Source organism: Clarias gariepinus, chromosome 18 (assembly GCF_024256425.1).
Source record: "Clarias gariepinus isolate MV-2021 ecotype Netherlands chromosome 18, CGAR_prim_01v2, whole genome shotgun sequence".
NCBI lineage: Eukaryota > Metazoa > Chordata > Actinopteri > Siluriformes > Clariidae > Clarias > Clarias gariepinus.
In genome coordinates, this window is record NC_071117.1 from 204,228 (window position 1) to 216,846 (window position 12,619).

The window sequence follows — 12,619 nt, forward strand, 5'->3', positions numbered from 1 at the left end:
TGAAAGGGAACAGCCGAAAGACTAAGAAGATGATGACTGAAACAAAGCTGCTCGTGTCGGCTCATATCGGGAGCATTTTTATTAAAGTGTGTACCAACAACATAGCACAATGCATGTGTGTGAATGGCTGAAATGTGGTTGTGAATAAGCCTTTTAGTGAATGTAAAATGTTCGCGTGAACCCGCGGCGCGCTTGTGCGCTCTTTCACTTTGCCGAGTTTTGATCTAAAGTCAGATGAACACCCGCGTCGATATAAAAGATTTATAAGAGATTTCTCTTTTCCAGAAATACAACAAACACACATTTATACGTGTATACATATTTTTGCTGTGTAGTGGACCGCGTGTGCACAACCTCTCGCGGAAAACATCACACCGGCAGAAGAAGATTAATAATTATGAAAACAGCAAGGAAACTGACTTGCCAAACAAGCACAAACAACAGCTCAAGGGCTTGTATTTTTTTTTTTATTATTTAGTCTGGCTAATTAAGTTCACTAGCAAACGATTTTATTTGTACAAAGAATGAACTGTTATATAGCTTCTGTTTGTATCGGTTTATTGTTATTATAAAAGAAATTACATTCAAAGACATGAAAATTTTTATATAAAAATAACTGGGAAAATAGACCTTTATAGAATAGAACATTAAGATAACAAAAAAAAATACACTTCTATCTTTGGTATAATATGGTTATAGTATAATATATCGCCGCTGTGTGACGCACCCTGTACTCTGGGTTCCAGACTCTTTGGTGGAAGTAGTTGATGTTTATTTTATTTATTTATTTTTGTCTTTGATGTTAACTACACAAAGCAGTGTCTTCCCACCTGGGAGTTTCTCCAGCATACTGTATATTTTATTTCTATTTACTTTAGGTTGTTGTTCTTGCAGTGTTGCTTTGCAATGTCAGACATTCGGCTGTTCTCACCTTTACACTCGGAGAAACTAAAATGCACCCCTCCTCACTGTGCATGGTTTCAGAAAAGTGGAGGATCTTGGATCTTGCTTCAGGCTTCTTCTTAAATTTGTGTAAATTTTAAATCTTCTGGATTCTACATTCTAAAATTGACAATGTTACCGTTTTTAACCCCTGGAATGCGATTTTTCTTATCATAACATGTATTGTTATTAATTACTCTACAATGTTTTAATTTTAAATTTTATTTAAAAATAAATAAATAAACCAAACTAAATTATTCCATTTGTATCAACCCTTGTAAAATAGCATTAAAAATGATGGGTTGTGTAGCGAACGATTAAAAACAATACAAGGCCTGTTATGATAAAGAAACTTTCTATCTTATCTATTTTAGTGATTAAAAAACTGTAAAAAATTTCGGAATCCACAGACGCTTAGTGGTTCGAGCACAACGTAACAATTAAAATGACTCGTGGCATGAATCTACACGAAGCGCTTCAGTTTTAAATAATCATTCAATGCTGAAGTTAAACAGCAAAAGAACATGATAATAATAATAAAAAAATTATATTGTTCTTTCTGCTGTTTATGTCCACCATTTAATAACTAATTATCAATAATTAAAGCTGCTCACATCGCGCTCACAAAAAACCTACATGCGTAGCCTTTCTAATTACACATGATAAAATTTAAAGGTTAACGTTTACTTTGCTTAAATTCTACATTTGTACTGTAATTTTAATACTGTGATTATGAATTTGTTTAACTACTAAGGTAAGAACTAAGATCAAAAGGCTGATAAACCCGTGCGCAGATATGAAAACTACAGACATGAAATGCAACAAACACAAAAATATGTGCTACTCGCTGAATACAACGCGACAGCACGCAGAATCCCCGGGCTTTGACTGCGCTTCCTCCATTCATTAGTTCTGTAGTAGTACATTAAAAAAATGGTACTTCAGTGTAGTAAAAGTACCCTAGCAAGTGTTTGTTGTTAACATTCACACTTTTTTGGGGGGAAGAGCTTGGTTTGTACAGGCTACTTTACACTGATCAGCAGTTGACGCCCCGCTGTAACCAGCAGATCAAAGGAGCACTTATCGGCTATGACACGTAGCCTTCTGAGTTTGGAGGCCAGAGTTGGTTAGTTGGAAGCACGTTGAAGGAGAAGATAATGTCACAAACACACACACAAACTCTCGGTGCACACACTCCATTTAAAATTCATTCATTGGCGTGTATAAACCCGCAGCCTTAACAAAAGGCAGCGTTTTGAAGTATGATAAACGTGTGCGAAAAAATGCAGACATAAAGGACTATACTGGACAAGAATATAGAGAATAAGAATCATGTTTATAATAAGATAATAATTTAAATAATACAATTATATCAAAAAAGAACTTTATCTAAAAGCCAGACCGACCAAATTTCTCATTTCCTGCTGAATTAGTTAAATATGCTTATATTGTAGATACGTAGGTTACATTTCAAAAGTACAATCGCAAGTAAATTACAAACTGCATGTAATTTTGTAAAATATGAATGCAACAGTATTAGACACAAATATATGATATGGTAGTATACAAAATGAAAAAGCACAATGAGTGCTCAAATGTAAAGCAAACGCAATTATTAATTTATTGTGTATATGTAACTTCATTCAGCCATTTAAGTTATATTAAAAATAACGTTCCTACTAGCCCACTATTATTTTCTGTTCAAATTTAAAGCTATCCGTGCGTTTGTGCAAAAAGACACAACCAATACAAAAGTGAACAATCTTTAATAAAGTTAGCCTAATACAATATTGTTTCTAGTATTTGAGTCTTTTCTCTGAATACAACGCGGCAGCGCGCTCCGAGGTGAAGCGCACCCACAAAAACCCTGTTACTGTAATTCTCCTTCTCACCTTTTATTCACGATAAATTTTTTTATTACACACACAAAAAAAAAAAAAAAATAAATAAATATATATATATTTGTGTGTAATCTGCACTGTGAGAGACAGAATCTAAAAAAAAAAATCTGGAAATCAAATTTTATTTTATTTTTGAATAATTTATTTGTAAATTACTGTGTCAAATAAGTATTTGATCACTTGCTTATCAGACAGATTTCTGACCCTCAAAGACCTGTTATTTTGCTTTTAAATAGTCCAGCTACACTCTGCTCATGATTCTAAATTAGTCGCACCTGTTTGAGGTTGTTAGTTGTCATAAAGACACCTGTGCACCACACAATCTGCCATAGTCTAAGTAGATCTATGGGGTATCAATGATGCTAAGAATGGTGAAGAACCAGCCCAGGACTACACGGGAGGAGCTGATCAATGCTGTGAAGAGAGCTGGGACCATCGTTTCCAAGGCTACTATCAGTAATACACTAAGACGTCATGGATTAAAATCCTGCATCGCACAGAAGGTTATAATATAATATTATATAATTATAATATAATATATAGTTCATTCATGTCTTCTGACGATGGCGACACATTTTTACGTTTTAAATAAGATATGTTGGCATATTAACGAATCAGGACATTCGCATAGTTAACACTATCAGATTATAAGTTAGCCTACTATCAAGTAATTTAATTAATTTAATTTAAGACCATTTAAAGCGAGGCAATGCCATGTCTTTTATAAAGTCCTTTCATGCGCCATCTGGCAGATATTCAGTGGAGCACAACACATTAATTTAAATTTCCGAATGTTGCTTGCAGCAAGTCGTGGCACGCCGCACGCCAAATTGCGGGATCTCGCGGGAAAACGCGCAGTCTTAATCGCGACATCTGTATTCATGTACTCTAGTTAACCCATAACTAACATACAAATGTCAATATTTGTCATGCCCATAAAACACCTTTGTGTGTGTGTGTGTGTGTGTGTGTGTGTGTGTGTGTGTGTGTGTGTGTGTGTGTAAGAGAGAGAGAGGGAGAACCTTTTGAATGAATGTCTCTTGCAGAATAGTTGGTGCTGACTGAATGTTATTGATGAATGTTGGATTCTGTGATAAAGACAGAAGCTGAGAAGATGGGATGCTGGAGATGGTTGCAGATGGAACTCCTCCAATTAGTGTGCCCAAAGACAATAGAGAGGAACCACTGCTAATCTGTTAAATAAATAAATAAATTAATAAATAAATAAATTAATTAATTAAATTATTAAATTATTCAGATTACATCTTAACTAAATCTAATCAGAACTATAAAGAAGTTGAAGTCTCTTTAAACATTCTCCATAATTCAGAAGTGTGAAATTAAACTTGACAAAAGACTGCTATAGTTGCTTGGTCATCTCTGAGGTCCCATCATTTTGGACATTTGTGCTAAGAGAGAGAGAGTTGATTTCAGATGTGGAATTTGCATCTTAAATCTGACCAAATGGATCTAGAGGGTTGTTAATCAAAAAAAAACTCCAGCCAAAGAAAATGCTTAATAAGTTCAACCGAATGGTGGGAATAATAAAATAAAATAAATCATTGTCCAAATATGTTGCAGAAAGATGCTCACAGTATTATTAAAAACTTTGTGTGTGTGTTTTGGGTGATAAGTAATGTATGCTCACATGAAATCCTGCACTAATGATGCTCTGGATGAGGGCATTTGCTTGGCCCTGGTCCCAGCCACTGATGGTACTGAAGGTAGACAGTGCACTGTTGATCACTTCAGAGGGGGCAGAACTTATCTGGCCCACAGTCAGGCCAACACTTTGGTTGCCAAGGAACTCAATTGAAGTTGCTGACAAAGTAGAAAACTTTGCCACAAGTGTAGCTGTGACCTGAAAGAAAAGGAGGATGAGGAACTTACACATTTATAGACCTAATTACAGCTGCTTTTACATATTTTAGAAAATATGCTAACATTATTGGAATTGGTTTCAAAAGTGACTTATTACCTGTGGATTGATTTTTTTGCATTTGTTGTTGATTCTTATCAGAACGGCCTGACTGTCTGTTTCTCCAAGAGAAGTAAATGCAGAGGCAGGAGCATCACAGAGAAGTCCACCTGGTAACCTGCAAACAAACACACACATACAGTGTGTGATCAACATCTGCCCATATACATAACAAAGATAAAATACTTGCATCTGATAATCCAGATAAGCAAGTAAGTATATATGTATGTATAAAAGATTTTTTCCAAGCTATCTGTTTATTTCAGTTTTTGTAGTGTTCTGTTGTGCAGAGACATCCTAATGTGATCCACTAGGAAAAATGATCTGAGGGCACTAGTGAAGAACACTTTAGTTTTACATTCTTTACAAAGTTAATGCACCAAGAACTACATTTTCATTTAATTACATTACATTTATTTACAAATTAAATTATTGAAAATGATTTATGTGAAATGTAAACTCTTAAAATAAAATATTTAAATGGCTTTCCTTGTGTTTGGTATGGCACTTTGCACCTGTGTTGACTGAAAGCATGCTTGAAACAAGGAAAATCTAACCTTTTGAACAAAGCAGTTAACATGGACAATATTTAAATTTTTTTTACATTTAAACAACCTTGAAACCAGCTGGCACAGTATATTAAAAATTTAAATATTCAAGATATCAAGCAAAAAATATTTTCACCTTCTGTTTATTTTTTAATGTAAAACAATGACCTTCAGTGAAGTATCAGACTTATGAACCCAACTGTATAAAGAAACAGGTATAAAGCAGGACATAATTTGGAACTTCGATTTCTTCATACCCTGTCTTCCCCTATAGTTTGTGCCGCAACGCAAACTGGTCACACTTCCAAAGTTTCCAATGGGCATTAAATAACAAAATTCCTATTCATGGAGTATCAAGGATAATGGCCCTTATTTACCAAAAAGGAGCATATTAAATTCTATGATATCTTGTGCGTTTTTTCTCACATTTTTTGGTGCTCTTTAAATATAATTCGTTTGGTATATTTGGTTTACATTTGTGTTAAACATGACTTATATCGTAAAGAATGAAGATTGCCTCCTGTAAATAGGTCTGAAAAAAAAAACACTGCTGTCACTCCTGAACATTATGGAGATTTAAATAGTTAATAATTTAACTCTGAGCTTAAGAATCATAAATTAGTATTATCAAGTTTACGTATAATGCATTACCTGATTGGGTTGAAGTTGGGATCCTGGATGTATAATTGAGTTGTGTAGTATTTTGTGACACTTGTTGCAATTTCCAAGTTATTAAACAACTGAAGGTTCTCTGAATTCTCCAGAAACACACCAATCTACAGAACAATAAAAACACAATAAATACAGTAGCTAATGTACAAAAGACAGTATATAATAAGCAAAAGACAATATATAAAAAAATAACATGAAACATATTGAAAGGGTTAACAGAATGTTCTTGACATTAAAAAAAATAAAATATTACATTTATGTTTACATGTATTAAGTAATAACAAAAATTAAACCATTGCAATATAAACAGAGTTTTATAAGAAATGTAGATGAATTATAAAATTATAATATGTACTGTACATGTATCATGTAACATAAAATTATTTTTAACATTTTAAAAAATATATATTTTTGGTCTAAATAATAATAATTGTACTCCAGAGCAAAGTTATTAACATGAAAAATCATTGTAAATTGTGCATTGAATTAGATTTAATTAATTTATGGTAACTACCTTTGGATGTTTTTGGTACAGTACGTGTGTTTAAATACACTTTATTTCCAAAAGTATGTGGACACCTGAGCATCAGAACCATATTTGTACGATCTTAAACCTGCTCCAATATGACAATGTCACTGTACACAAAGCAAGTTCATTGTGTGTGTGTGTGTGTGTGTGTGTGTGTGTGTGTGTGTGTGTGTATGTGTATATGCGTGTGTGTGTGTGTGTATGCATGCATGTGTGTGTGTGTGTGTGTATGCATGTGTGTGTGTATGCGAGTGTGTGTATGCGTGTGTGTGTGTATGCATGTGTGTGTGTGCGTGTGTGTGTGTGTGTGTATGCGTGTGTGTGTGTGTATGCGTGTGTGTGTGTGTGTGTATGCGCGTGTGTGTGTGTGTGTGTGTGTTTGATGGATTTGTTTTTAACAACATTAACAAATATAAGATATTTGACAGCCAAACAGGGGCATAATAAAAAATAATATAAAAAACATTCTCGAGTATGATGAGACCCTTTGCCCACACTTTGTGTGCGTGTGCATGCATGTCTGTGTTACCTTGCTATCTGATATATAAGATTGAAGATCTGTGAGGGTGATGAACTTGAAGAAGAATCCAATGTTGTCAGCAAACCATGCAGTGGAGTTCAGAAGAGGATCTGAGGAGTTAAAGCAGCGGGGCCTGCCATCTGCATCATACACATTCACATAGTTATGCTATAGTTATGAGGCCCACAAATATAAGAAATGAGTGTTCAGTACCATTCAGTACAGAGAGACAAAAGAGAGATTATTCTTATTCTAATTATGCTTACCATTGTTGGTCAGATATGCTCTTATAGAGCTGTACACATCAGCTGGAGCAAAATTAGTCGCAGAAAAGTTGTAGTTTTTTCCAAGGACAGACACCCTGATGAGACACACATAAACAGAGGTCACGTTAATACAGGTTTTACAACAGTATTTTAGCCAACAGACAGGGGGAAGTGTTGATGCTGGTTTCTTATGTAATGCTTCATCCAACAAAGACTTACAGTTTCCTGTATGATAGACAGGAGGCCTCACTGAGCTGGGTGGAGCTGATGAGTTGGAAGGTGAGGTAGGGAAGGTAGTTAACCAGTGTGACATCAAACCACTGTTCTACATCCGCTGGAGAAGAGGCCCTGAGAGCCTGAGGCCAGACACAGGCCAACGTGAGGCTGGCCAAAGCTGAGGACAAAACGGGTTCCTGTAGAGAGAAACATGGATTGCTCCATCAATCAGGTCAATCAAGAGTAAATAAAGGCAGGAAATCCACATGGACTAAAACGGGGATAAAATAACCCCTGGTATACCCTTTCTAGGTACTGATTGGTCATATTGTAGTTGTTGAGGAGCGTGCAGAGCTCAGCCCCATCAGTGACTGCATCTGGCCTGTTCAAGAACTCACTGAGTTCTTCCACAGAGATGGAGTCCAAAATCTTAAGGACACAGATCAGAGACAATGCACTCATTACATAGGGGGACTTGGGCAACTTACTGACAGCAACGTAAAACTTTTACTGAGCAATTAACCAATCGGACCGGTACGATAGATCAGAGATACCTCTGCCTGTCGATCAGCTGGGATCAGAGACAGGAAATCCTTCAGGTTAGGGAATCCAAAACTGCGGAAGAACTGGTTCAGGAACATGAAGAAGCTCCCACTGCTGTAATATCTCAGGCCTGTGAAGCAAAATATGCCACAAATAAAATAAATGCATTAATAAATAAATGTCTACAAAGACTTTAGACGGATAACACCAGACCAGTGAATGCATGACATTCAATTGCATCTCCTGATCACTGCCCGCACACAGAAATAGCCGGAGTCAGCAAATACACAAACAAACAAACAAACAAACAAACAAACAAACAAACAAACAAACAAACAAACAAACAAACAAACAAACACACACACACACACACACACACACACACACACACACACCTTGACTCGACTGGTACTGGAGATAGTCTAGTGTGTGATTGAAGACAGTGTTGGACTGTGTATTGGTGAGGTGACTGTACACATTATCAAGTCCTATCACTCTGTGAACACAACAACAGAAAAATCATGATGAATTGCAAATAAAATACATAGAATAGATCTGTGTGTGCATGTTGAGGAGGAGCTCACATCTCTCTGTAGGAGTCACCGCTGATGTTCATGGGGATGACTGACAGGGTGTTTGGACCAATCACAGGAAGGAAGAAGGAAAGGTAGGTCTGGAACCACAGGGCAAATTCTTCTGGGCTGAAACTTTGGAAGTCTGGTGCCAGATTCAAAAGTGTCACATTAAGGATGATTTCGGAAATTGCTGTAGAAATGCTCGAGTTCATCTGTAAACACACAGCAATATGGGTAAACAGCCTGAACACATGTGGACTTTAATAATTCTTGTGCACAAAATAAATGTGTGGCATCCAAAAGAAAATGTGTCCTGGATGTGGACTATTGAGATCCTCACTTGTTTTGAAGTCTGGTTGAAGGCTGTGAAGAAGCTGCCAAGTTGGTTCAGATCTAAAGATGCCACCATATTGCTGAACACCTCTCTAAACACAGACTCATTTCCCAACACTCCTGAATCTGGCTGCAAGATGAACTGTGCCTTCTGCTCACTGGACAGCAAGCCTAATACTGCCACCTGCAGGACAAAATATGCATGTCACACATTCTGTACACACCAAGTCTACAAGCAAACCAAAGTGGTGGTACAGCAGTGCTCTTAACCAAGGAAAGCTTCTACAGTCAACTGCAAACCACAAGAAATGAGCAATTGGTCTAAGTCTAAATTTACTCACACTAGAGAAATTTTCATTTAGATTGTTGAGCTCTTCCCATAAAGCATAAGCTGAAAAATTGCCTAGGTTCTTTGCAAGCCAGTCATTGCTGCCAGAAGTGTCAGAAACACAGCCAGGATCTGAAATGATCAGAGACCATTAGATACATTAGTTAGAACATTCCTAAGTGGCTCTTGATATATTTTCTTTAGGTAGTCAATTGTCCTCATTTGAATATGGTTGAGACTGTCACATTTCTGTTTAAGGGCTCTTTGAAGTAGCCTTCGTACCTGGCAGGTCAACTCTTGACAGAAAGGGAAAGATCAATGTAGTAAAGACCGACTGCTTCTGGTCCTCATTCATGAGAGTTTCTTGACTACTGAGAGCTTCCACCCTAGGTTGGAGGAAAAACAGAATAGATTTCTTCAATTTTTTTTCTCAATATTCTTGTCAACAATTCCACATGTGGACATTTAAAAGCCTGCTGTGGATACTTACACAATTTGGTAGGTAATGCAGCTAAAGTTTTTGAAACTGAGGCTGGAAAGAAATTCCGTTGACACTGATGACAAAAATGGTCTTAGCCTGACCTGGAACCACTCGCTGATGAAAGTCACATTTATCAGCTCTTCTGTAGTGAAATTACTGATTATCACCTCCCCGATGGCATCAAGTATATTTGGGTCAGACTGAATGTTGCTGAGGTTCTACAAATATAAATAAATAAATAAACAAACAAACAAACAAAAAATACATCACCAAAAGAAAATTTTGTAACATATAGTACACCTCTAGTTTACATACCATGATGTAAAGCTTCAGGGCTTCTTCCAAATGTGCAGCAACATTGTATAAGAAAATTTTCCAAACATCTTTGGAGTACTTTATCTTGCCTGTCAGTTTACATGTTAGTAGTTTGGCTAGGTCATCAGCAGACAGATCAGCCCCCTTAAAACACAAGAATTTTCTTTTACTTATAACTGAAAAAGCACAATAGAAAGATTTTTTTTATTACTGACAACTATCAACCAGGAATGATCTAAATAGAAATTTTGCATCCTGTTAATGAACCACTCACTGATGAACAGGCATAGTCAGTAATGCTAAAGTTGCACAGTACGGCAGAGGCATTTTCATGTGAGAGCATGGTCTTAACTGCTTGACTGTAAAAAAAAAAAAAATCATAAAACATTATATTCATGTTATTACTTTCTAAATTGCCCTTGCTTGGTTAAATAAAAACCAGAGCTCACCTGTCTACACCTTGGCATGGGTTTACAGTGAAACCGGGTGGGAGCGTGGGAGAAGCAGTGGGCGTGAGGATGGTATTATTAGTATCAGGTGTTTTGACAGTTGTTCCAACAGAAGGGGTGGTTTTGAAACTTGTAACAGGAGAAGCAGTGGTGATGAGGATGGTATTGTTGGTATCAGGCATTTTGACTGTTGTTCCAGGCGTTTTGACAGTTGATCCAACAGAAGGGGTGGTTTGGAAACTTTTAGCGAGAGAAGCAGTGGTGGTAAGGATTGTATTGTTAATACCAGGGGTTTTGACAGTTGTTTCAACAGAAGGAGTGGTTTTTAAACTTGTAGTGGTAGGAGTAGTGGTGGTCAGAATGCTATTGTTAGTACCAGGCATTGTGACAGTTGTTCCAACAGAAGGGGTTGTTTTGAATCTTGTAGCGGGAGAAGCAGTGGTAGTGAGGATGGTATTGTTAGTATCAGGCATTTTGACTGTTGTTCCAGGCGTTTTGACAGTTGTTCCAACGGAAGAGGTGGTTTTAAAACTTGTAGCAGGAGAAGCAGTGGTAGTGAGGATGGTATTGTTAGTTCCAGGCATTTTGCCAGTTGTTCCAGCAGAAGGGGTTGTTTTGAATTTTGTAGCGGGAGAAGCAGTGGTAGTGAGGATGGTATTGTTAGTATCAGGCATTTTGACTGTTGTTCCAGGCAATTTGACAGTTGTTCCAACAGAAGGGGTGGTTTGGAAACTTTTAGCGGGAGAAGCAGTGGTGGTAAGGATTGTATTGTTAATACCAGGAGTTTTGACAGTTGTTTCAACAGAAGGAGTGGTTTTGAAACTTGTAGCGGTAGGAGCAGTGGTGGTCAGAATGCTATTGTTAGTACCAGGCATTGTGACAGTTGTTCCAACAGAAGAGGTGGTTTTAAAACTTGTAGCAGGAGAAGCAGTGGTAGTGAGGATGGTATTGTTAGTTCCAGGCATTTTGCCAGTTGTTCCAGCAGAAGGGGTTGTTTTGAATTTTGTAGCGGGAGAAGCAGTGGTAGTGAGGATGGTATTGTTAGTATCAGGCATTTTGACTGTTGTTCCAGGCAATTTGACAGTTGTTCCAACAAAAGGGGTGGTTTGGAAACTTTTAGCGGGAGAAGCAGTGGTGGTAAGGATTGTATTGTTAATACCAGGAGTTTTGACAGTTGTTTCAACAGAAGGAGTGGTTTGGAAACTTGTAGTGGTAGGAGCAGTGGTGGTCAGAATGCTATTGTTAGTACCAGGCATTGTGACAGTTGTTCCAACAGAAGAGGTGGTTTTAAAACTTGTAGCAGGAGAAGCAGTGGTAGTGAGGATGGTATTGTTAGTTCCAGGCATTTTGCCAGTTGTTCCAACAGAAGGGGTTGTTTTGAATCTTGTAGCAGGAGAAGCAGTGGTAGTGAGGATGGTATTGTTAGTATCAGGCATTTTGACTGTTGTTCCAGGCGATTTGACAGTTGTTCCAACAGAAGGGGTGGTTTGGAAACTTTTAGCGGGAGAAGCAGTGGTAGTGAGGATGGTATTGTTAGTTCCAGGCATTTTGCCAGTTGTTCCAGGCGATTTGACAGTTGTTCCAACAGAAGGGGTGGTTTGGAAACTTTTAGCGGGAGAAGCAGTGGTAGTGAGGATGGTATTGTTAGTTCCAGGCATTTTGCCAGTTGTTCTAGCAGAAGGGGTTGTTTTGAATTTTGTAGCGGTAGGAGCAGTGGTAGTGAGGATGGTATTGTTAGTATCAGGCATTTTGACTGTTGTTCCAGGCAATTTGACAGTTGTTTCAACAGAAGGAGTGGTTTGGAAACTTGTAGCGGTAGGAGCAGTGGTGGTCAGAATGCTATTGTTAGTACCAGGCATTGTGACAGTTGTTCCAACAGAAGGGGTGGTTTTAAAACTTGTAGCAGGAGAAGCAGTGGTAGTGAGGATGGTATTGTTAGTTCCAGGCATTTTGCCAGTTGTTCCAACAGAAGGGGTTGTTTTGAATCTTGTAGCAGGAGAAGCAGTGGTAGTGAGGATGGTAA

At 37.5% G+C, this 12,619-nt stretch overlaps 1 protein-coding gene across 1 annotated transcript in view; it reads right to left on the reverse strand.

Moving 5' to 3' along the window:
* Window positions 1–12,611, reverse strand: part of LOC128506193 (uncharacterized) — a 30,219-nt gene extending 17,608 nt beyond the window's left edge. The window contains exons 1-18 of the mRNA XM_053476524.1: window positions 10,597–12,611; window positions 10,422–10,506; window positions 10,148–10,291; window positions 9,842–10,050; window positions 9,634–9,737; window positions 9,365–9,483; window positions 9,031–9,207; window positions 8,700–8,902; window positions 8,511–8,611; window positions 8,127–8,245; window positions 7,876–8,001; window positions 7,576–7,769; window positions 7,357–7,451; window positions 7,100–7,230; window positions 6,021–6,145; window positions 4,822–4,939; window positions 4,492–4,704; window positions 3,866–4,036 (exon numbers count right to left, since the gene is read on the reverse strand). Of these exons, the coding sequence (XP_053332499.1) occupies window positions 3,866–4,036; window positions 4,492–4,704; window positions 4,822–4,939; window positions 6,021–6,145; window positions 7,100–7,230; window positions 7,357–7,451; window positions 7,576–7,769; window positions 7,876–8,001; window positions 8,127–8,245; window positions 8,511–8,611; window positions 8,700–8,902; window positions 9,031–9,207; window positions 9,365–9,483; window positions 9,634–9,737; window positions 9,842–10,050; window positions 10,148–10,291; window positions 10,422–10,506; window positions 10,597–12,545 (4,383 nt within the window). The 5' untranslated portion in view covers window positions 12,546–12,611. The remainder of the gene's footprint in view (window positions 1–3,865; window positions 4,037–4,491; window positions 4,705–4,821; window positions 4,940–6,020; window positions 6,146–7,099; window positions 7,231–7,356; window positions 7,452–7,575; window positions 7,770–7,875; window positions 8,002–8,126; window positions 8,246–8,510; window positions 8,612–8,699; window positions 8,903–9,030; window positions 9,208–9,364; window positions 9,484–9,633; window positions 9,738–9,841; window positions 10,051–10,147; window positions 10,292–10,421; window positions 10,507–10,596) is intronic.
* Between the last annotated feature and the right edge of the window lie 8 nt (window positions 12,612–12,619).